This window comes from Lepidochelys olivacea (genome assembly GCF_965140295.1).
Source record: "Lepidochelys olivacea isolate rLepOli2 genome assembly, chromosome: 5".
Lineage (NCBI taxonomy): Eukaryota > Metazoa > Chordata > Testudines > Cheloniidae > Lepidochelys > Lepidochelys olivacea.
This window is the reverse complement of record NC_140415.1, coordinates 62,755,539-62,777,007: the sequence shown is the minus strand read 5'-3', so window position 1 is coordinate 62,777,007 and position 21,469 is coordinate 62,755,539. Positions and strand designations below refer to the sequence as shown.

At 46.9% G+C, this 21,469-nt stretch overlaps 1 protein-coding gene across 1 annotated transcript in view; it reads right to left on the bottom strand.

Annotated features, from left to right (window-relative positions):
* The window catches only part of LNPEP (leucyl and cystinyl aminopeptidase), a 103,115-nt gene extending 98,399 nt beyond the window's left edge, over positions 1 to 4,716 (bottom strand). The window contains exon 1 of the mRNA XM_084629182.1: positions 4,078 to 4,716. Within this exon, the coding sequence (XP_084485308.1) occupies positions 4,078 to 4,096 (19 nt within the window). The 5' untranslated portion in view covers positions 4,097 to 4,716. The remainder of the gene's footprint in view (positions 1 to 4,077) is intronic.
* Positions 4,717 to 21,469: the final 16,753 nt, after the last annotated feature.

Genomic DNA, 21,469 nt, shown 5'->3' with positions numbered 1-21,469 from the left:
CCCATCTTATAGTTATTTAATCTAAACCACATTTCCCTACTTTATGAGACCATCATGTGGGACTGTGTTAGAAGCCTTTTTTTTTTTTTAAAGTAAGAAAAGAAAAAAAAAAAAGCAAACACATCTACTGTTTTCTTCTCCCCCTGGCCAGTAACCCTGTCAAAGGAGAAAGTTAAGAACAAATCATGCCAAACCGACAATAAATCAATGCTGGCTATTGCTTATCATCCTATTACCCTTTAGGTGCCTACAAACTGATTGTTCAATACTTGGAAAGATACTGGAACAAATAAATATTAAAGTTAAGATGACAGGTCTATAATTTCCCAGGTCCCCTTTGTTCCCAGATAGGTACGATGTTTACCCTTTTCCAGTCCTCTAGGACTATCCCTTAAATTGTAGTCCAATTTACAGGAGTACTGCAGTCACATGACAAAAACCAGAGACCTATGTAACAGTATGGGTGTTTGAGCCTGCGTGTTTGTTTTGGTTAGATTGTGATTAGTCAGGTTGCAAGAAGGGTCTCCTATTGATTCCTGTGTTTAATTACTTATTAAATGACAAAAAAAAAAAAAACACACCACACAGCAATCAGGAACTATTACCGAGGATTTATAAACTCAGCTATTTAGGCCCTAATCTTATAATGAACTGCTCTGGCAGTCCCCTGGCCTTACTGCTCACAGAGGACCAGGACCAACATTTTGATCCCAGGGTTTAAAGATTTTTTTTTTCCACCCCATGTTCTTTTGTAAGCAAAAAGAGCCATAGCCTTCAAATATTTATGCACACACTTAACACTCCACATAGGAATTGATATTCTATGATTCTGTTTCAAACAGTCTGTTATACCATCTATTAAATGTTATTTAAACCCCATTAAATGATCATGACCTACTGAAGTGACTACTCGGGCAAGTAAAGTTAAGCATAGACAACAGTATTTGCAGGATCAGGGCTATCGTTCATGTTTAGAGGCAAGAACCTGTGTTCCTCTTATTTTAAGAACTGTTCCCCATCACAAAAGAAATGTTGACTAGAAGAACTGTAGCATTTCAAGTGTAGACAAGCCGAAAGGCAGAAGCACAGCCTCAGCACTGCAGCTGTGCTGTCCCACAGCACTTCAGTTCAGACACTACCTATCTCAACAGTAGGTAATCGCCCGTCCCAAGAGGTGGTAGGTAGGTCGAAGGAAGAACTCTGATGTCAACCTAGCACTGCCTATGCTGGGGTGGTGTCAGCGTAGCTCGGTCTCTTAGGGGTGTGGATTTTCCCATGTTTGGATCCTTACGTGGTCTCATACCTGGAGGGTTAGGTATCAAGAAAGAGGAAATGATCCTTGACACCAAACTGTCACAAAATACCCCTAAGCATCAATGAGAGTTTTGCATAAGATGGGACTAGAGCCCAAACTCCTCAGGGTTTGGTCAGTTCTCTCTTTTTCTGTTTAAGTAGAGCACAAGATCCAAAGGGTGTTTTTTTTTTTAAACGTTATTTGCTGAAATGATTCAATGCTCATGCAAGGTGCAAGACTGTCAGTCCTAGAAACTAACTCTCTGTTCAGAAAGCCAGCAGTGTGAATGTTCCCAGTTATTCAAGTTTTAAAAGCAGCTATTCAGTATGAACAACACCATGTCTCAAGATCAACGTCCCACACTCTGAATATCACGTAAATCCCCTGTAGCTTCCTTTTGTGGGAGGAAATTGCAGCTTGTCTTTAACCTGTAGGATTGCTCCAAACACTCCCACCACCAACCTTCACCCAAAAGGTATGTGTTCTAGGTTCCTGAAGGAAAGGAGAAGGTTCTATTTCCAGCCCCTCCAACTAGGATTGCTAATTTTGGTTGCATGTATTCCTGGAGATTTCATCACATGACATAATCTTTAATTAATCTTTAATTCCTGGAGATTCCAGGCCAATCCTGCAGGGTTGACAACCCTACCTGCAACACAACTCCTCCATTAGCATCAGAGACCACTTTTGAGCAGTGTTCACGGGCCTACCACACCTCTCTGCTGCAGCCTTGGTGAGTAAAGAGCAGAATTCAAACACCACTCTTCTGCATGACAGTGTAATACTATTAAACCAGATCCAAAAGGCTTTTGGAGTGAGGTTATTAACGTGGTGGCACATATCCTCCAAATAAGAGCATGTACTTCTAGATCTTAAGCCATTTCCTTTATTAAAATACCTCCCACAAACTAGGTTACTGCTCATAGAGATGTAATCTTTTTCCCAGATGTACAGAGAGCAAAGAATATAAGTTCTTAGTATTAAGTGACTGCCTATTTTGTTTATATTCTTGATAAATTCTGGGAAGACTCCTATACTGAACAAGCTTCAATTTATGTAGTGATAAAATGCAATAGTGCTTTTTAAATCAACTTTAAAGGGCCATCTCAAAAGTCAAAAGGGCAACACATTTACAAAGTTAAGATTGTCACCACTCATCTATCTGGACATGCAAACATGAAGCTCTTTGGAAAAAATATAGGGCAACACTGGGATGACAAAATGTCTCATTAAGTTGACTAGAAAGGTCCAGTTTTCACTGCAAAGGCATTTCTCTGAATTTTGTAGCAGATACTACATTATAGCTTGACAGATCACTGAGAAACTCAAGTACAATGCAGTGAATTCTGGCAGAGTTTCAGCTTTCACTTAAGTTATACAAGTAAAAGAATTAACTGATTAAAGCCCTGACCACATGTCCCTCAAAACCTCTCAGTGTTTTTAATAGGAAGTATATTACACCCACTATCCTGTCCAAATTCTATTTTAGACTCCCTACCTTCAAATTCCCTGCAGTTTCAAATGGTTTGGCCAACTTTATGTTCTGCCTTTAGCTGTTGGGAAATGTTGCCGTTACAGAGCTGCTGCATTCCAGCCCAGACATGACTGCATTTTAACAATGGATGCAAAGACTCTCGTATATTCTTACCTTACAAAGGTAAGATTCAACTAATGAACCTCAAACTATTGAGGTTCAACTAATGCTACCTATATGCTTTCAGAGTCTCATCTGAAATGCACAAGGGAAATGCACAGTGTAATTTCAAGTACTGCTGAAGCTGCATGGAAATAGTTTTGAAAGCCACTCTGTTGGGCGGGGAGTGTCTGCCCTTGTTTTCCTATTTCTCTCTCCCCTCAATTTTGATGGGCTGTTGACATTGACTTCACTGAAGACATTTACATAAACACAGCATCTTGCTCCTTAGTTGCTCCTGTTATCTATTCTCCACTGTCTATGCAAGTACTAACATGGCCCTCATCATTAGAGTATCTGTGCAAGACCATTATTTGCCTGTTGTGTGTACGTCAGTGAAGCTCAAATACGATTATGTTAGGTCCCAGAGAGAATTATGACCGTGCATTGGAAATAAACAAGAGCACATGAACTCTGCAGAAACAAAAGAATCTGGTTCTCATGTGCTCTTGTAATTAAAAAGAAAAAAATTGCAGCAAAACTGCTCCTACGTGGGAGGGTTTACAATTTTCAATGATCCTTTAGCAGCATTTTTAAGAAGCCTTTAACCCAGGCTCACTGTGGATCACTGAGCCACATCAGCTTGTGTTTCAGGTCAGGAGGTGGTCAGGGAATGAGTGATCAGGCTATCTTCCACCAGCCTGCAAGGCGAATTCCTGCCAGCTAAAAAACTTTTCTCCCTGCAGTGCTGTAGCCTTGGTGGGCCCAGGTTATTAGAGAGAGGAGGGGGGCGAGGTAAGATCTTCCCCTGGACCTAGAAAAGCTAATACCTCCCCCACCTTGTCAAACTTTCTCCAGCGAGTCTTCAGGGTTGCAGCTGGGCTGGCTCCCTGCTCTGCTGCACCCCCAGGGCACTGGGCAGGGTGGGGGTGGGGCTGTGGGCATGCATTGGGTGGGTCCTTCATTCCCCCCACCACCACCACCCCGGGAGCCCCTGACCTTGACCGTGCCCTGCGCACTCAGAACAGAGGCACGGAGTCAGGGGCTCCCTCTGGCAGGGCCGCGCCGGGGCCGCTGCCGCCAGCATCAAGGCTCCAGCGAGGAGTCCGCTTGCAGCAGGGGCGCGGCTAGTGCCCGCGGCTCCACTCACCGTGGGGGAACGGCTCCATTTTCCTGCGGGAGCCCTCAGCCGGCAGAGCCCAGGCACGGGGGAAGCGAAGAAACACAGAGCAGCAGCGGCTGCCGGGCTGCGCCTCCTCAGTCCCGCTGCATGCTGCCGGGGCGGGCGCTCCGCTCCGTCCTGCTGCGGGTCACGCACGAACCACTGCGGCCGGCCGGCCGCTGCAGCCCCGCTGGCTGGACGGGGGAGGCTAAGCAGGCTGCACGGCGCGATAGCTCCCCCTTGCACGGGGCTCCGGCTCGGCTCGGCTCTTCCTAGCAGCTTCGCCTTCGCAACGAGCCCCAAACGACCATTTTCTGCCCTGGCCTCTCTGCTGCTGCGAGCCGAACCCTCGCTTCCCGCGCCTGGGCCGGGCCGCTGCTGCCTCGCTAAGCTACCGGGGGCCGGAGGCGGCTGCGTTCTCCCGCCTCAGCTGGGCTCGCCGGCAGCTCCGCGCCTCTAACCTCGCCCAGCCCTGAGGGAGCTGCTGTCCCTTTCCTGCCCGCTGTACGCGTGCGAGGGACGCGTCGGCACAACATGGTCACGGAGCAGGCACCCTAAAGCCTCTGTGCGGCTCGTTTGCACGCCCAGAGCCCGCTTCACGGGCACTGAAGCGCATCCCGCTCTAAGCGGGGCTCACATGGCCTGCCACTGAAACAGGGCCAAGCACCTCTTCCTTGAGCAGAGCAAGCAGGGGTGCTGGCAGGATTTGTATGGGAGGGGCTGAGAGCTACTGAACCACGCTGTAAAGCCTGTATATGATGGAAACCACTTCAAAGCAGGGGGTGCAAGAGCACCCACGACAATAAGTCGTTAATACTCATGAGACTAGGGGATTTCAACATACCCTAGGGGCCTATAAGCACTAATGCGTGTGCATTGCTTTTGCGAGAAAAAGCTGTCCCATTGCCTTCAAAGGGCCTGGGCAACTGTCCAAAGATACTGACGTAAATGTCTGCAGGCTTCGGAGTACACAACACCACTATAGGGACTAAACATTTGGGACAGAAGTAGTGTCTCCAGGTCACACCATGTCAATCACACGTCCCACTATATTTGTTTTTCTTAAAGCTCTCTCTCACGGCATATGATGAAAGCCAAGAGTCTCACATCATTTGGGGAAAGAAAAAACAACACCCCTCATTGGGGGGAGCGGGGGGGAGGAAGACACCTTGAAGAGGTGATGTGATCATACCCTGAAAGTTCAGGAACCAGAAAGGGCTTTTTTGCCCCTTTAAAAAAAATTAAGCTAATTTATGATTTTTGAGCTCTAACTCATGATTTTTAAGCACTTGGGTCAGCAAAAGTGGAAAGAAAAAAACAACTAGGAAATCCTATGTAACAGAAATGTAACTGCATGGGAGACCCGGTTACCAGATTTAGAATTTAACATTAGCCTAACACTCCTAATCTTGCACAAAGTTCCATAAGAGTTTAAATTGCTTTTAGCAGTCAATATATTGTTACATCCCATGGAAAAAATGATATCTCCAGCAACATGGGGCCCTGTAACACAAGGGTCAGGCGCTGTTTCTGTCCGGACCTAAAAGAAAAAGTGCTGACTATTGAATCAGCAACACTACTTGTTCTAACAGCTGGAATCTCCCTAGAGGTTTCCTGTGTAAGTACTTGCCCTATCTTGACCCATATTTAAATAAACTAAATCAACATTAATTACCTGGGCAGTAGACTCTACAGTGTTGGGATGCTACACTATATCAGATGGAGACTACGCAGACTTGTAATACAAATAATTATGTCTTGATTGCTCTATCAATCCTTCTACCATCCAGGTTCCTCAATGAAACATCTCCTTTTCAAGTTCTGATAGTAGAATAATACATCCTTCTGAGACAGCTCCTGCTGGAAATCCAAACTGAAATCCCCATTTAGCCCAGCTTTATGGGCATACTGAACTTTATGCACCTGGATTGTCTGATTGAAGTCAATTTCCCAAGAAGTCACTGGGACTGCTCAGGTGCATAAAGTTCAACATGTGATTGTTTACACATGGTGGTGCTAACTTGCAGCTGGGCAAAACTGGGCTGATAGAGTTTTTAATTTAATGCTTTCTATATAAGTTTTGTTTAGGACAAGGCTAACAAGAAAGCTGTCAATTAATTGTGCTTAAATTTTTTGTTCATAAGACTACAATTTCTAGAATATTAAAAAGACAAAAAATCCTAGGGATCTAAGAAATATAGATATTTTGCTTTACTGTAAACTATTTATAGTCTTTGGTTTTAGTTCTAGTAATACAGGTGATTAGTAAAATTGATGGATGTTAAATTCTATCCTATATCAGATCTTTACTCCAATTGCCATAGTTTTGTATTATAATTTGAAACATAATCAGGAACTTGTCTTGCATCTGTTCAAAGTCTTAAAAATATATATATATTTTAAAAGCAGCCACAAATGGTTATAGTTCACTTTTGGAAGTATACTAACCTTTAGGATCACCAAGCTCATAATTTTCTGCTATGATTAGTACATTTTAGAGCATATAAAGCTTAATACTCCACTTTTTTAAAACTGTAATTTTTAACGCAAAGTATAGTAATTATCATGGGACAAGGAGAAACCGTATGGTATGTTCACCTTTATTTGGCAGTCTTTGATCTGTGCTAACTTTATAGCTAACTGCCTTCCTCAGAGCAGCATAACTAGAAAATGAATGGTGTTTCCTAATAATGTTTGAGGCCCTGTTTCCCCCTCACAGAGCTTCAGAAGGTTCAGCTTCAAACACCAGCTTTCAAACATTTCCAAGGAAGCATGACTCAGATGCTACTTTTTTTTTTTTTTTTTTTTTTAAGAGGAGCAAGGGTGCTGTAAGATGTGAAGTGGCCCAATGGTAAGATTCCTGCTAACTTCTGTTGCAGCTGGATTAGGTCCTTTGTACAGCACATTGGAGGAAGCTACCCTGTGATGCAGTTAAGAGCATTTTAGCTGGGCAGCCTTCAGAGTTCCAGAGTTTTTCAGGAAGGGACTTTCTTCACCAGACTTCCTAAGGTGTACCAGGGAGCTCAGCTCCAGCCCTGGGACTCTTCTAAACTATGTTGGCAGCCAAACTGGACAAACTCAAGCAGTATTCCATTACCCACCTGCACCTTGATCCTGGGCACGACTCAAACCGTGCTGTTTATTCTGTGATATGATCAGTTTCTCTCATTAACCCAAGGAGAGCTTGTATTTAACAGTTAAATTGTTTTAGTCATATACTACATAACTTTAACAGCACAGAAACCAGAGCTGCTGCATGTTCTGCCCTGCATCCCTGAGCCCCATCATCCAGCATGGAGGATGACCTTTTTTTACCTCTTCAGTCACATCCTTACACAACAGTAACAGCTGCTTTATATAAATAAGCCATTGTTATACATTATAAAACTCTATGTCTCACTTCCCCACAACCTGCTCTCCCATACTGAACACCCCAGGAATCATTCTTCCTCTTCTTCACTTCCTACTTTCTCTTTTTATTCCACTTTCAGTTCTTTCCTGTCTGGGGATCTGCATCCCTTTGTTTTTTGATTAATCATATAACTGTGTATTATACTTAAAATCCTGTAAAAACTTAATTAAAAATATGGGATAAAATTTTCAAAATCACCTAAGTGATTTAGAAGGCTACGTGTCATTATGACTTAGTGTCTAAAGATATATGAATACTGCAGTTAAACACCTGTTTGTGCTGGAGTCCAAGTTCTGGGATCCTGAACAGGGGGAAGGTCCCAAAGCATGGGATCCAGCACAAGCCTGAATGTCTGTCTCACAGTTTTACAGCCCGTTAGCCTAAGCCCCACAAGCCTGAGTCAGCTGACTCAGGCCAGCTGCAGATGTTTAATTGTAGTGTAGACATACTCTAGATCCATTTTGAAAATAGGACTCAGATTCCTAGACTATTTAGGCACTTTTGAAAAATGTACCCCTGATCTCAACAGTGAGACCTGACAGAGCAGTTTAGAAAAGTAAAACAGTAGAAATTGTGATAATCTTTAGGAAAAGGGAGATTGCTTGTGATTTTAAAGGGCATTTAAAATTGGGCAGCAAATAAAAAGGGTTAACTGGCATTCAATTTTTATGACCTAGCATATGTCAAGAAAGTGTATTTTAAGGAGGATGAGTCACAACAGAATGAGGACATTAAACACTTTATTGTAATGTGGACTACTTGGCAGTATATGCTGCTACTTACTATTTTTGTTGATGTCTAAAAAGAAATAAGCTATAATGAAAGTTTCTAGGTCTTGAAATTAAATCCAGAGATTTTCTCTCCCTCTTGGGATATTTTCAGTGTGATTTTTCTAACTCATCTCTAAATTACTAAGAGTCATTTACATCTCATTTATGTTCCAACAAGAAATAAAATGTGTGTATTGGCAATGACTTGTCCTAGATTATCAACATCTGCCTAAGAGCACACATCAATGACTTGTCAACTTTTTAGGGGGAAGAGAACTGCAGTAAGAAAACATTCTGAATGAGGCTGCTCCTTAGATTTCTAGAGGGGATCAGCAACATTAACTCGGGAGCTTTCCAAAGAGTTTTTAGCCTTTCTTTCGCAATCATTTTCAGCCTTATGGAGGTGATTTCCTCCTCCTTTTTTCCTCACAGTGAAACTTGGGAATCTTGAGAGGAATTACTTTTGAACCCAGAAAGAATTTAAAAAAACACGTCACTTAGGAGCAGAGGACTGGTTTTACTGAAGTAGAGGCTTCTATCAAATGGAAACTCTAGCAAGGGTAAGGGTATGTCTACACTACGGAATAAGGTCGAATTTATAGAAGTCGGTTTTTTAGAAATCGGTTTTATATATTCAAGTGTGTGTGTCCCCACAGAAAATGCTCTAAGTACATTAAGTGCATTAACTCGGCGGAGCGCTTCCACAGTACGGAGGCTAGAGTCGACTTCCGGAGCGTTGCACTGTGGGTAGCTATCCCACAGTTCCCGCAGTCTCCGCTGCCCATTGGAATTCTGGGTTGAGATCCCAATGCCTGATGGGGCTAAAACATTGTCCCGGGTGGTTCTGGGTACATATCGTCAGGCCCCCGTTCCCTCCCTCCCTCCGTGAAAGCAAGGGCAGACAATCATTTCGCGCCTTTTTTCCTGAGTTACCTGTGCAGACGCCATACCACTGCAAGCATGGAGCCCGCTCAGGTAACCGTCACCCTATGTCTCCTGGGTGCTGGCAGACGCGGTACAGCATTGCTACACAGTAGCAGCAACCCCTTGCCTTGTGGCAGCAGACGGTACAGTACGACTGGTAGCCATCATCGTCATGTCCGAGGTGCTCCTGGTCGCCTCTGTGAGGTCGATCAGGAGCGCCTGGGCAGACATGGGCGCAGGGACTAAATTTGGAGTGACTTGACCAGGTCATTCTCTTTAGTCCTGCAGTCAGTCCTATTGAACCGTCTTATGGTGAGCGGGCAGGCGATACGGACTGCTAGCAGTCGTACTGTACCATGTTCTGCCGAGCAGCCATGAGATGTGGATGGCATGCAGTCCTTCTGCACCGTCTGCTGCCAGCCAAAGATGTAAAAGATAGATGGAGTGGATCAAAACAAGAAATAGACCAGATTTGTTTTGTACTCATTTGCTTCCCCCCCTCCCCTGTCTAGGGGACTCATTCTTCTAGATCACACTGCAGTCACTCACAGAGAAGGTGCAGCGAGGTAAATCTAGCCATGTATCAATCAGAGGCCAGGCTAACCTTCTTGTTCCAATAAGGACAATAACTTAGGTGCACCATTTCTTATTGGAACCCTCCGTGAAGTCCTGCCTGAAATACTCCTAGATGTAAAGACACCCCCATTGTTGATTTTAGCTCCCTGAAGCCAACCCTGTAAGCCGTGTCCTCAGTCGCCCCTCCCGGCGTCAGAGCAACAGCAAACAATCGGGCATCTGAGAGTGCTGTCCAGAGCAGTCACAATGGAGCACTCTGATGAGGCTAAAACATTGTCGCGGGTGGTTCTGGGTACGTATCGTCAGGCCCCCGTTCCCTCCCTCCCTCCGTGAAAGCAAGGGCAGACAATCATTTCGTGCCTTTTTTCCTGAGTTACCTGTGCAGACGCCATACCATGGCAAGCATGGAGCCCGCTCAGGTAACCGTCACCCTATGTCTCCTGGGTGCTGGCAGACGCGGTACGGCTTTGCTGCACAGTAGCAGCAACCCATTGCCTTCTGGCAGCAGACGGTGCAATACGACTGGTAGTCGTCCTCGTCGTGTCCGAGGTGCTCCTGGCCACGTCGGCTGGGAGCGCCTGGGCAGACATGGGCGCAGGGACTAAATTTGGAGTGACCTGACCAGGTCATTCTCTTTAGTCCTGCAGTCAGTCCTATTGAACCGTCTTATGGTGAGCGGGCAGGTGATACGGACTGCTAGCAGTCGTACTGTACCATCTTCTGCCAGGCAGGCAAGAGATGAGGATTGCTAGCAGTCGTATTGTACCATCTTCTGCCAGGCAGGCAAGAGATGAAGATGGCTAGCAGTCGTACTGTACCATCTTCTGCCGAGCAGCCATGAGATGTGAATGGCATGCAGTCCTTCTGCACTGTCTGCTGCCAGCCAAAGATGTAAAAAATAGATGGAGTGGGTCAGAACAAGAAATAGACCCGATTTGTTTTGTACTCATTTGCCTCCTCCCCTGTCTAGGGGACTCATTCCTCTAGATCACACTGCAGTCACTCACAGAGAAGGTGCAGCGAGGTAAATCTAGCCATGTATCAATCAGAGGCCAGGCTAATCTCCTTGTTCCAATAAGAACGATAACTTAGGTGCACCATTTCTTATTGGAACCCTCCGTGCAGTCCTGCCTGAAATACTCCTTGATGTACAGGCACCCCCTTTGTTGATTTTAGCTCCCTGAAGCCAACCCTTTAAGCCGTGTCGTCAGTCGCCCCTCCCTCCGTCAGAGCAACGGCAGACAATCGTTCCGCGCCTTTTTTCTGTGCGGACGCCATACCAAGGCAAGCATGGAGGCCGCTCAGCTCACTTTGGCAATTAGGAGCACATTAAACACCACACGCATTAGCCAGCAGTATATGCAGCACCAGAACCTGTCAAAGCGATACCGGGCGAGGAGGCGACGTCAGCGCGGTCACGTGAGTGATCAGGACATGGACACAGATTTCTCTGAAAGCATGGGCCCTGCCAATGCATGCATCATGGTGCTAATGGGGCAGGTTCATGCTGTGGAATGCCGATTCTGGGCTCGGGAAACAAGCACAGACTGGTGGGACCGCATAGTGTTGCAGGTCTGGGACGATTCCCAGTGGCTGCGAAACTTTCGCATGCGTAAGGGCACTTTCATGGAACTTTGTGACTTGCTTTCCCCTGCCCTGAAGCGCATGAATACCAAGATGAGAGCAGCCCTCACAGTTGAGAAGCGAGTGGCGATAGCCCTGTGGAAGCTTGCAACGCCAGACAGCTACCGGTCAGTTGGGAATCAATTTGGAGTGGGCAAATCTACTGTGGGGGCTGCTGTGATGCAAGTAGCCCACGCAATCAAAGATCTGCTGATATCAAGGGTAGTGACCCTGGGAAATGTGCAGGTCATAGTGGATGGCTTTGCTGCAATGGGATTCCCTAACTGTGGTGGGGCTATAGACGGAACCCATATCCCTATCTTGGCACCGGAGCACCAAGCCGCCGAGTACATAAACTGCAAGGGGTACTTTTCGATAGTGCTGCAAGCTCTGGTGGATCACAAGGGACGTTTCACCAACATCAACGTGGGATGGCCGGGAAAGGTGCATGATGCTCGCATCTTCAGGAACTCTGGTCTGTTTCAAAAGCTGCAGGAAGGGACTTTATTCCCAGACCAGAAAATAACTGTTGGGGATGTTGAAATACCTATATGTATCCTTGGGGACCCAGCCTACCCCTTAATGCCATGGCTCATGAAGCCGTACACAGGCAGCCTGGACAGTAGTCAGGAGCTGTTCAACTACAGGCTGAGCAAGTGCAGAATGGTGGTAGAATGTGCATTTGGACGTTTAAAGGTGCGCTGGCGCAGTTTACTGACTCGCTTAGACCTCAGCGAAACCAATATTCCCACTGTTATTACTGCTTGCTGTGTGCTCCACAATATCTGTGAGAGTAAGGGGGAGACGTTTATGGCGGGGTGGGAGGTTGAGGCAAATCGCCTGGCTGCTGGTTACGCGCAGCCAGACACCAGGGCGGTTAGAAGAGCACAGGAGGGCGCGGTACGCATCAGAGAAGCTTTGAAAACCAGTTTCATGACTGGCCAGGCTACGGTGTGAAAGTTCTCTTTGTTTCTCCTTGATGAAACCCCCCGCCCCTTGGTTCACTCTACTTCCCTGTAAGCTAACCACCCGTCCCTACTCCCTTCAGTCACCGCTTGCAGAGGCAATAAAGTCATTGCTGCTTCACAGTCATGCATTCGTTATTCATTCATCACACAAATAGGGAGATGACTACCAAGGTAGCCCAGGAGGGGTGGTGGAGGAGGGAAGGAAAATGCCACACAGCACTTTAAGCACAGCACTTTAAAAGTTTACAACTTTAAAATTTATTGAATGACAGCCTTCTTTTTTTTGGGCAATCCTCTGTGGTGGAGTGGCTGGTTGGCCGGAGGCCCCCTCACCGCGTTCTTGGGCGTCTGGGTGTGGAGGCTATGGAACTTGGGGAGGAGGGCGGTTGGTTACAGAGGGGCACCAGTGGCAGTCTGTGCTCCAGCTGCCTTTGCTGCAGCTCAACCATACACTGGAGCATACTGGTTTGGTCCTGCAGCAGCCTCAGCATTGAATCCTGCCTCCTCTCATCACGCTGCCGTCACATTTGAGCTTCAGCCCTGTCTTCAGCCCGCCACTTACTCTCTTCAGCCTGCCACTTACTCTCTTCAGCCCACCACCTCTCCTCCCGGTCATTTTGTGCTTTCCTGCACTCTGACATTATTTGCCTCCACGCATTCGTCTGTGCTCTGTCAGTGTGGGAGGACAGCATGAGCTCAGAGAACATTTCATCGCGAGTGCGTTTTTTTTTCTTTCTAAGCTTCACTAGCCTCTGGGAAGGAGAAGATCCTGTGATCATTGAAACACATGCAGCTGGTGGAGAAAAAAAGGGACAGCGGTATTTAAAAAGACACATTTTATAAAATAGTCGCTACACTCTTTCAGGGTAAACCTTGCTGTTAACATTACATACATAGCACATGTGCTTTCGTTACAAGGTCGCATTTTGCCTCCTCCCACCACGTGACTACCCCCTCAACCTTCCCCCCTCCCTGTGGCTAACAGCGGGGAACATTTCTGTTTAGCCACAGGCAAACAGCCCAGCAGGAATGGGCTCCTCTGAGTGTCCCCTGAAGAAAAGCACTCTATTTCAACCAGGTGACCATGAATTATATCTCACTCTCCTGAGGATAACACAGAGAAATAAAGAACGGATTTTGGTTGAATGCCAGCAAACATACACTGCAATGCTTTGTTCTACAGTGATTCCCGAGTACGTGTTACTGGCTTGGAGTGGTAAAGTGTCCTACCATGAAGGACGAAATAAGGCTGCCCTCCCCAGAAACCTTTTGCAAAGGCTTTAGGACTACATCTAGGAGAACCGCAAATGCCAGGGCAAAGTAATCCTTTCACATGCTTGCTTTTAAACCATGTATAGCATTTTAAAAGGTACACTCACCAGAGGTTGAAGGGTTAATGTCTAGCTATTCCACCTGGAAGCAGGCGGGGCACACCCTGACTGTTTCCTAGGAGCAATGCACACATTGCTCTATCCAAGGACAAGGGCTAGATATGAACCCTGAGAACTTGATTGTTTGGACAGCAACTGTGGGAGGTTTCTTTAGCCTGGGCTCAAGGCCTGAGAACCAGGATTGTAGTAGATAGAGGATGGTAACTAAGCATATGAATCAACGTCATACATTCCTTTGTGTAGCAGTGTGTAATGCTTAGGGGGAGAAATATAATAAAAGGAGAAGGTGGAAGGCAGGGGGGGCAGAACAGCCCATCTCCGCTGACCAGCCTGTTTGCTTGCATAAAGCTGTGTTCTGTCTCATCACTGAACCGCAACAACTGGCGCCCAAACGTGGGGCCCTCAGCACTCACCTCGCCCGGCAAGGGTTTCAGACACGTCACTCATCCACTTCGTGGATCCCGGTGAGTATTTTTCATTGTGGTAAGTATGGGAAGCTCCCTCTCTGCTTTGCAAGTGCAACACCGCAATGAGCTGCAGTATTTGCTGCGTAAGGCTCAGCATGACTGCCCGGCTCGAGAACTCACTCTCCTGCTACAGGAGGTGCGTGCCAAGTGCCCGTGGTATCCTGAAGCTGGAAGCTTTAAGCTAGCGGACTGGGAGCGATTGGGCCAGACATTGCACAAAGAGCCTCGGGCACCCGTGCAGGCTTTACATGCCTGGCACCTCTGCCGCGACGTGGTACAGCGTGTCGCCTCGGACAGACCCTCCCTCACGAGGCTGGTGCTCTCGCCGCCCCCGTCCGCCCCTGCAGCCATCCCCCCTCCTGGCGATGCGACACAGCGTGTCGCCTCGGAAAGGCCCTCTTCAGCACCAACAGAGGAGCTGCCGATCCTGCCACCCCCGTCCGCTCCTGCAGCCATCCCTCCCCCTGCTTCACCCCCAGTGCCTCTATTACCACCGCCTCCCTGGCCTTCCCCACCGGAGCCGGTGTGTGATCACCCTCCCCCCATGGGGCCCCCCGGAGAGTCATCTGCATCTGCTCAGAAGCTTTCGCTGGTGCAACAAATGGTTCACGCAGCGAAAGCTCGATCAGATCTTACAGCAGAGGAGCTGGCTGATCTGGTCTCCGTTTGCCCGGTGACCTGGCAGAATGATGACCAGGGCAACCCCGTGGGCACCTGGACCACTCTGCCATACTCGGTGGTTAGAGAGGTAAAGAAAGCAATTCGTGAATTTGGCCTGACTAGCACCTTTGTGCGTGGTCTCATTGAAGGGATGGGTGCTGGGTACTCCCTAATCCCTGAGGATTGGAAAACGCTGCTGCGCATGATGTTGTCACCCAGTCAGTATGTTATTTGGCTTAGTGAGTATCGGCAGATGGCAGAACACCAAGCCCAGGTATATAGAGAGCAAGGTATCATTTATGAGCATTTGGCAGGGGAGGGCCAGTTTGCTACTATTGAGATGCAGTCTCAACTCCCTCAGGCCGTCTTCCCCATTATTTCCACCTGTGCCCAGCATGCTTTCAAGAAGGTCCCGGATTCAGGCAAGCCTACCAAAAGCTTTGTCAGTATCCGTCAGGGTGCCTTAGAGTCCTTTTTTGGATTTTACCAACAGATTGCAGGAGGACACTGACTTTCGGCTGCCAGGGGAGGTCTGTGCCATACCTACACAGGTGATGGGACCTCTCCCTGCCGGCTTTGTAGGTCTTGTTCTCCCTCGCTCACATGCTGGGAAACAGGGCTTTTTTGTCATTCCAGGGGTCATTGATGCTGATTACACTGGCATTATTAAGGTTCAGGTGTGGACTCATCTTCCACAGTCGCTCCCGCGTGGACGGTCAATTGCACAATTGATTTTAGTCCCCTATCAGGTGCCAGCTGCCGAGGATCGAACTCGGGGCAGAGGAGGCTTTGGATCTACGTTGTCTCACTCGCCGTCTCACAGTGCGTCTTCTCCACTTGTTGCTCTGACAATGTCAGTCCGCCCCTCGAAACCTCAGTTAACACTTCTTTTAAATGATGTTCCTTTTACAGGGCTGGTGGACACTGGAGCTGATGTTACAGTGATTCGTGATCTGGAGTGGCCGGTTAGTTGGCCTACGGTTCCTTCTAAAGAGTTGTGGGGGATTGGGGGTAGCAAACCCGGGCGCCAAAGTTTGTCTTGGGTCACGGTCTCTAAACCAGCAGGCCGTGCCCTTGCTACAATCCGCCCTTTTGTGCTCCCCTTGTCCCGTACTGAATTTGACTCTTTGTGCCACACCTCCTTGCCCTGGCAGGTTGCTCTTTGTGATTATGTGGGAGAGATTTCTTACAATCCTCCAAAAGATCCTCGATTGGTCATTACCCAAAAGGTGCCCCTAGTTGTTCATTGTCTTAGCCGCTCTCAACCCATTATTTCCGCTGTCACTCTTTTTACTGATGGCTCTCCCCACCGAGGTGTAGTCACTTATCAGTTGGGTGACCTCCCTCGTTGGCATTCTCGTTTTACACTGCCTCAGCGTTCTGCACAGCGTTCAGAATTGGCTGCTGTTATTTTGGCTTTTCAATTTTTTGCTGATTGTCCCTTTAATTTAATTGTGGATACCCATTATGTTTATCAGGTAATTGATCATTTACCCCTTGCCCTCATTACCCCTCAGGTTGATGCAGACCTCCTTCACCTGTTTTTGTCTTTACAGCATCTTCTTGCCACTCGTCATTTCCCTTACTTTGTTGCTCATATTCGCAGTCATACCCCTCTGCCTGGGCCACTCACTGAGGGCAATGCACGCGCCGATCGCGCGTTGCGTGGTCAGGTAAATTCCCTTTTTTCTGACCCCATTGAAAGCCATGCCTTTTTTCATCAGTCTGCCTCTGTTTTGGCCCGGCAGTTTCACATTCCTGCTGATCATGCACGTTCCATTGTTCGTTCCTGCCCCCACTGTGCTGCTGCTGCTCCTACTTTTTCTTATGCCGTTAACCCCCGAGGTACCGCAGCAAATCAGCTGTGGCAAATGGATGTTACTCATGTACCACAATTCCGCCCCTATTCATTTTTACATGTTTCCGTTGATACTTATTCAGGCTTCCTTTGGGCAACCCCACAACGTGGGGAAGCCACTAACAAAGTTATTCACCATTTGCTGGCCTGCTTTTCTGTTATGGGTCGCCCTTGCCAAATTAAAACAGATAATGCCCCAGCCTACTGCTCTGCAGCCCTCTCCACCTTTTGTGCCCGCTGGGACGTCCGTCTTAAACACGGAATCCCTTATAATTCCACGGGCCAAGCCATTGTTGAACGTGCCAATCGCACACTCAAAACCTTGCTAGATAAACAATTAAAACAAGGGGAGCTGCATCTCCGAACCTTAGGAGACATTCAACAACAAATGTATATCCTCTTGTTTACTTTAAATAATTTAACACTGAATGCAGATCAGCAGACCCCTGCGGATCGGCATTTTCACAAATCTGAGGTACTGGAAAGACCGCGTGTCTTTTACCGTCAGCTGCCCGATCCACAGTGGCTGGGCCCAGCACCTCTAATCACTTGGGGTCGGGGATATGCTGCTGTCTCTCCCTGCAGGACCGTTGTGGGTTCCAGCCCGGTGCGTGCGACCAGCACTTAAATAACATGGCATGGCACCAGGGGCTGTCGAATCCCATACCAGAGTTTCAGCTGACCTTGGAGGAGACCGCGTTGCCCCCCGAGTCGACAACGGCGGGACGGAAACGGAGGAGGCGTAGCGTCCCAAGCCAGCCCGTGACATGGGGAGCAGTAAAAGCATTGGTCGCCACGGCTCAACGAAAACTGGCAGCAGATCAGCAGCCAGAAACTCCTAAGACTTTGTTTGTGGCGATTCTCGCCCAAATCACTGCTAATTCTGTGATGATTGTGTGCCTTTTGTGCCTGCTATTTTCTGTAGGGGTTGGCTCGGAAGCGCCTCCCCCGTTACAAGTCCGAAGGAGAATAAGATACTGCTCTTTGCTTATGCTAATCTTTTCTCCCAGTACTCTAGCATGGCTAATTGGGGCCCGGCCAACTATATTCTGCCTCGCACGGCTATATTCCTTCACACACCGTACCCGGCCGGGGCTCACAATGTCACCTGTGCGCGTGTAGTTAACTGCACTAGTACAAAGGTGCCATTGGGCTGTCAAAAAATTTCTCAATCCCTTTTAAATTGTTCCCATGCTGTTAATGTTTCATATAATTATGGCCATATCATCCTACCATCAGGATGGGTTTTTACTTGTGGTTCATGCACCTTTAATTATATTCCTGCAAATTTAAGTGATGGCACCCTTTGCTGTCTTAGTAGAATGATACTTATATTGCCTTTTGCTGGTTACAATTGTAGTAAAAGAAGTGTACCCCTTTTAGATGATTATATTGCAGATGTTAAGTTTTTGGTTATTTTGTGTTTGTAATCATTGGGCTTATTTTTTGTTGTTGCTGTGTACAATGTATTCCTTCCTTGTTAAGACTTTGTAAAATTTTGCCCTGGAAAGCTCCCCAGGTTATGTCCTTGTCTGTCTGGGAGTTAAATAGCATGACAAAACAAATTGGCGGCTACCATGAGATGGCCAACTTCAATAAACAAAAAAAGGGGAGATGAAGGGTTAATGTCTAGCTATTCCACCTGGAAGCAGGCGGGGCACACCCTGACTGTTTCCTAGGAGCAATGCACACATTGCTCTATCCAAGGACAAGGGCTAGATATGAACCCTGAGAACTTGATTGTTTGGACAGCAACTGTGGGAGGTTTCTTTAGCCTGGGCTCAAGGCCTGAGAACCAGGATTGTAGTAGATAGAGGATGGTAACTAAGCATATGAATCAACGTCATACATTCCTTTGTGTAGCAGTGTGTAATGCTTAGGGGGAGAAATATAATAAAAGGAGAAGGTGGAAGGCAGGGGGGGCAGAACAGCCCATCTCCGCTGACCAGCCTGTTTGCTTGCATAAAGCTGTGTTCTGTCTCATCACTGAACCGCAACAAGAGGTCCCTTCTCCGCCTGCTGGGTCCAGGAGGCAGCCTTGGGTGGGTTCGGGGGGTACTGGCTCCAGGTCTAGGGTGAGAAACAGTTCCTAGCTGTCGGGAAAACCGGTTTCTCCGCTTGCTTGCTGTGAGCTATCTACAACCTCCTCCTCATCATCATCTTCTTCGTCCCCAAAACCTACTTCCGTATTGCCTCCATCTCCATTGAAGGAGTCAGACAACACGGCTGGGGTAGTGGTGGCTGAACCCCCTAAAATGGCATGCAGCTCATCATAGAAGCGGCATGTTTGGGGCTGTGACCCAGAGCGGCTGTTCGCCGCTCTGGTTTTCTGGTAGGCTTGCCTCAGCTCCTTCAGTTTCACGCGGCACTGCTTCAGGTCCCTGTTATGGCCTCTGTCCTTCATGCCCTGGGAGATTTTCACAAAGGTTTTGGCATTTCGAAAACTGGAACGGAGTTCTGATAGCACGGATTCCTCTCCCCAAACAGCGATCAGATCCCGTACCTCCCGTTCGGTCCATGCTGGAGCTCTTTTGCTATTCTGGGACTCCATCATGGTCACCTGTGCTGATGAGCTCTGCATGGTCACCTGCAGCTTGCCACGGTGGCCAAACAGGAAATGAGATTCAAAAGTTCGCGGTTCTTTTCCTGTCTACCTGGCCAGTGCATCTGAGTTGAGAGTGCTGTCCAGAGCGGTCATAATGGAGCACTCTGGGATAGCTCCCGGAGGCCAATACCATCGAATTGTGTCCACAGTACCCCAAATTCGAGCCGGCAACGTTGATTTAAGCGCTAATCCACTTGTCAAGGGTGGAGTAAGGAAATCGATTTTAAGAGCCCTTTAAGTCGAAATAAAGGGCTTCATTGTGTGGACGGGTGCAGGTTTACATCGATTTAAGGCTGCTAAATTCGACCTAAAGTCCTAGTGTAGACCAGGGCTAAGTCTACAGTGGGATTTGCAAAAGCACTGAATGTGTTGGCCTGACTCTGCCCTCACTGATGCCAACTGTCACTGACTTCAACAGGAGCAGTCGCAGCATCAACTTTTGAAAATCCCAAGCATAGTGTTGGATGAGCAAACTTTTTTAAAAAGATAAGCTGTTTCCCTGGTTGATAGCCATAATAATACTTAGCACGTCCATAGAGATTTTCATTTTTAAAGGTCTTTAGAGAATAACTGACCTTCACAATTCCCTGTGAGGTAGGCAAAATTAGTATTATTGTCCCCCTTTTAGAAATGGGGAAACCGAGAAAAAGAGGTGTGGTGACTTGGTCAGCATCTCCCAGTGAGTCAATGACCATGTTAGTACTAGAGCTCACTCACATCATCTAAGTATTACTGTTTGTGCTATTATGTCAGAATCTAGTAATGTTAGTAATTTAGGTCTTGTATAAAAAAAGTATTTTAGCATTATACCTAAAACCTGAGAAGATGCCTTATCTTGAGCCAGTTTGTATAGCACCTAGCACAATGGGGCCCCAACCTGATTGCCCTCTAGGAACTACCACAGAATGAATGTTTAATATGCCATAAGTAAAATGTATAGGGTTTCTGTCATAGAGTACAATGATAATAGTACTAATATGCCTCTGGAATCCTCAGTAGTGAAAGCTCAGCTTTTGTTTGAGCTGCATGAGACTTTGAAACAAGTCTCAACCAGAAATCTTTACAGTTTGTTGGACTGATGAGCAGAAAAATACAAGTACATCCATAATTAAAAACCAGTGCATTTTTTAAAGCAAGATTTATTGTATTACAGTGCTACGTATATTTAAATAGAGACATGACAGTATCTCTTGGGAATGCCCACACCTGTTCTTTGTAATAGTATAGCAGACTACAGTGCTCTTGCTGCTGTGAAGATGTAGTTTCAAGGCACATCATATATTCAGCAGCACAGGGATCATGGTACAACCAATCCACCCATCATAGCAGTGTCCGTTAACATCTGCTAAACTGTCCTGTGTGTCATCCCAGAGCAGCAATGAAGCCAAAATGAACCACGGAAGGAGAAAAGACCCCCCTTCTGTGCAGAAACATTCCCTCTGGAATGCATCTGGAAGCATAAATTTAAAGTGTCTCTCTCAAGTCTTTTTCAGCTCTATTTTAGGTATAGATGTGCTATTTAGCAGTAACAGTCCTGACTTTTCACTGCTGTGAATTTTCTGGCTTCCTATTAATCTCTCTGAGTGATCCATCTGCCATGTGTTGGCAGAGTTCCTTCAGAAACTAATCCTATAAGAAAGCAAATAAGGAATTGTACAAAGTCCAGGTCAGGCCGTTTAGGAAAAGTGCAGTTAGCTCCAGTTAAACAGTGAAATTACTCTGCTAGATTTTTAAATCACCAAGGTGAAAAACAGTTTTACCATTTAACTGTCACCACTATTTTAAACACCACTTCAGCATTTGTGCTCCTTCTTTTGCTGCTGCTCTTTGTTAGCAGTGAGGTTGGACACAGCGACTGCAACAAAAGGCCCATTTATACTGCAAGTCTAATTATGCCAGTGCACGGTCGTCTGGCATAGTTTGGGGTGTGCGCGAGCACAGTTTTTTGCTCTGTAGTGTGGAGAGGACAACTCATTTATAGAATTGTATTAGGGAATCATTACAGCCTCGGTCATGGATCTAACAAAGCCTTCCTGTACACTAGCTCCACAACCACGTTTACAAACCCCACAGCTAGGCATGATTCTTGCAATTAGGGTGCTAACAGTTTGCTGGAGTAGTATATT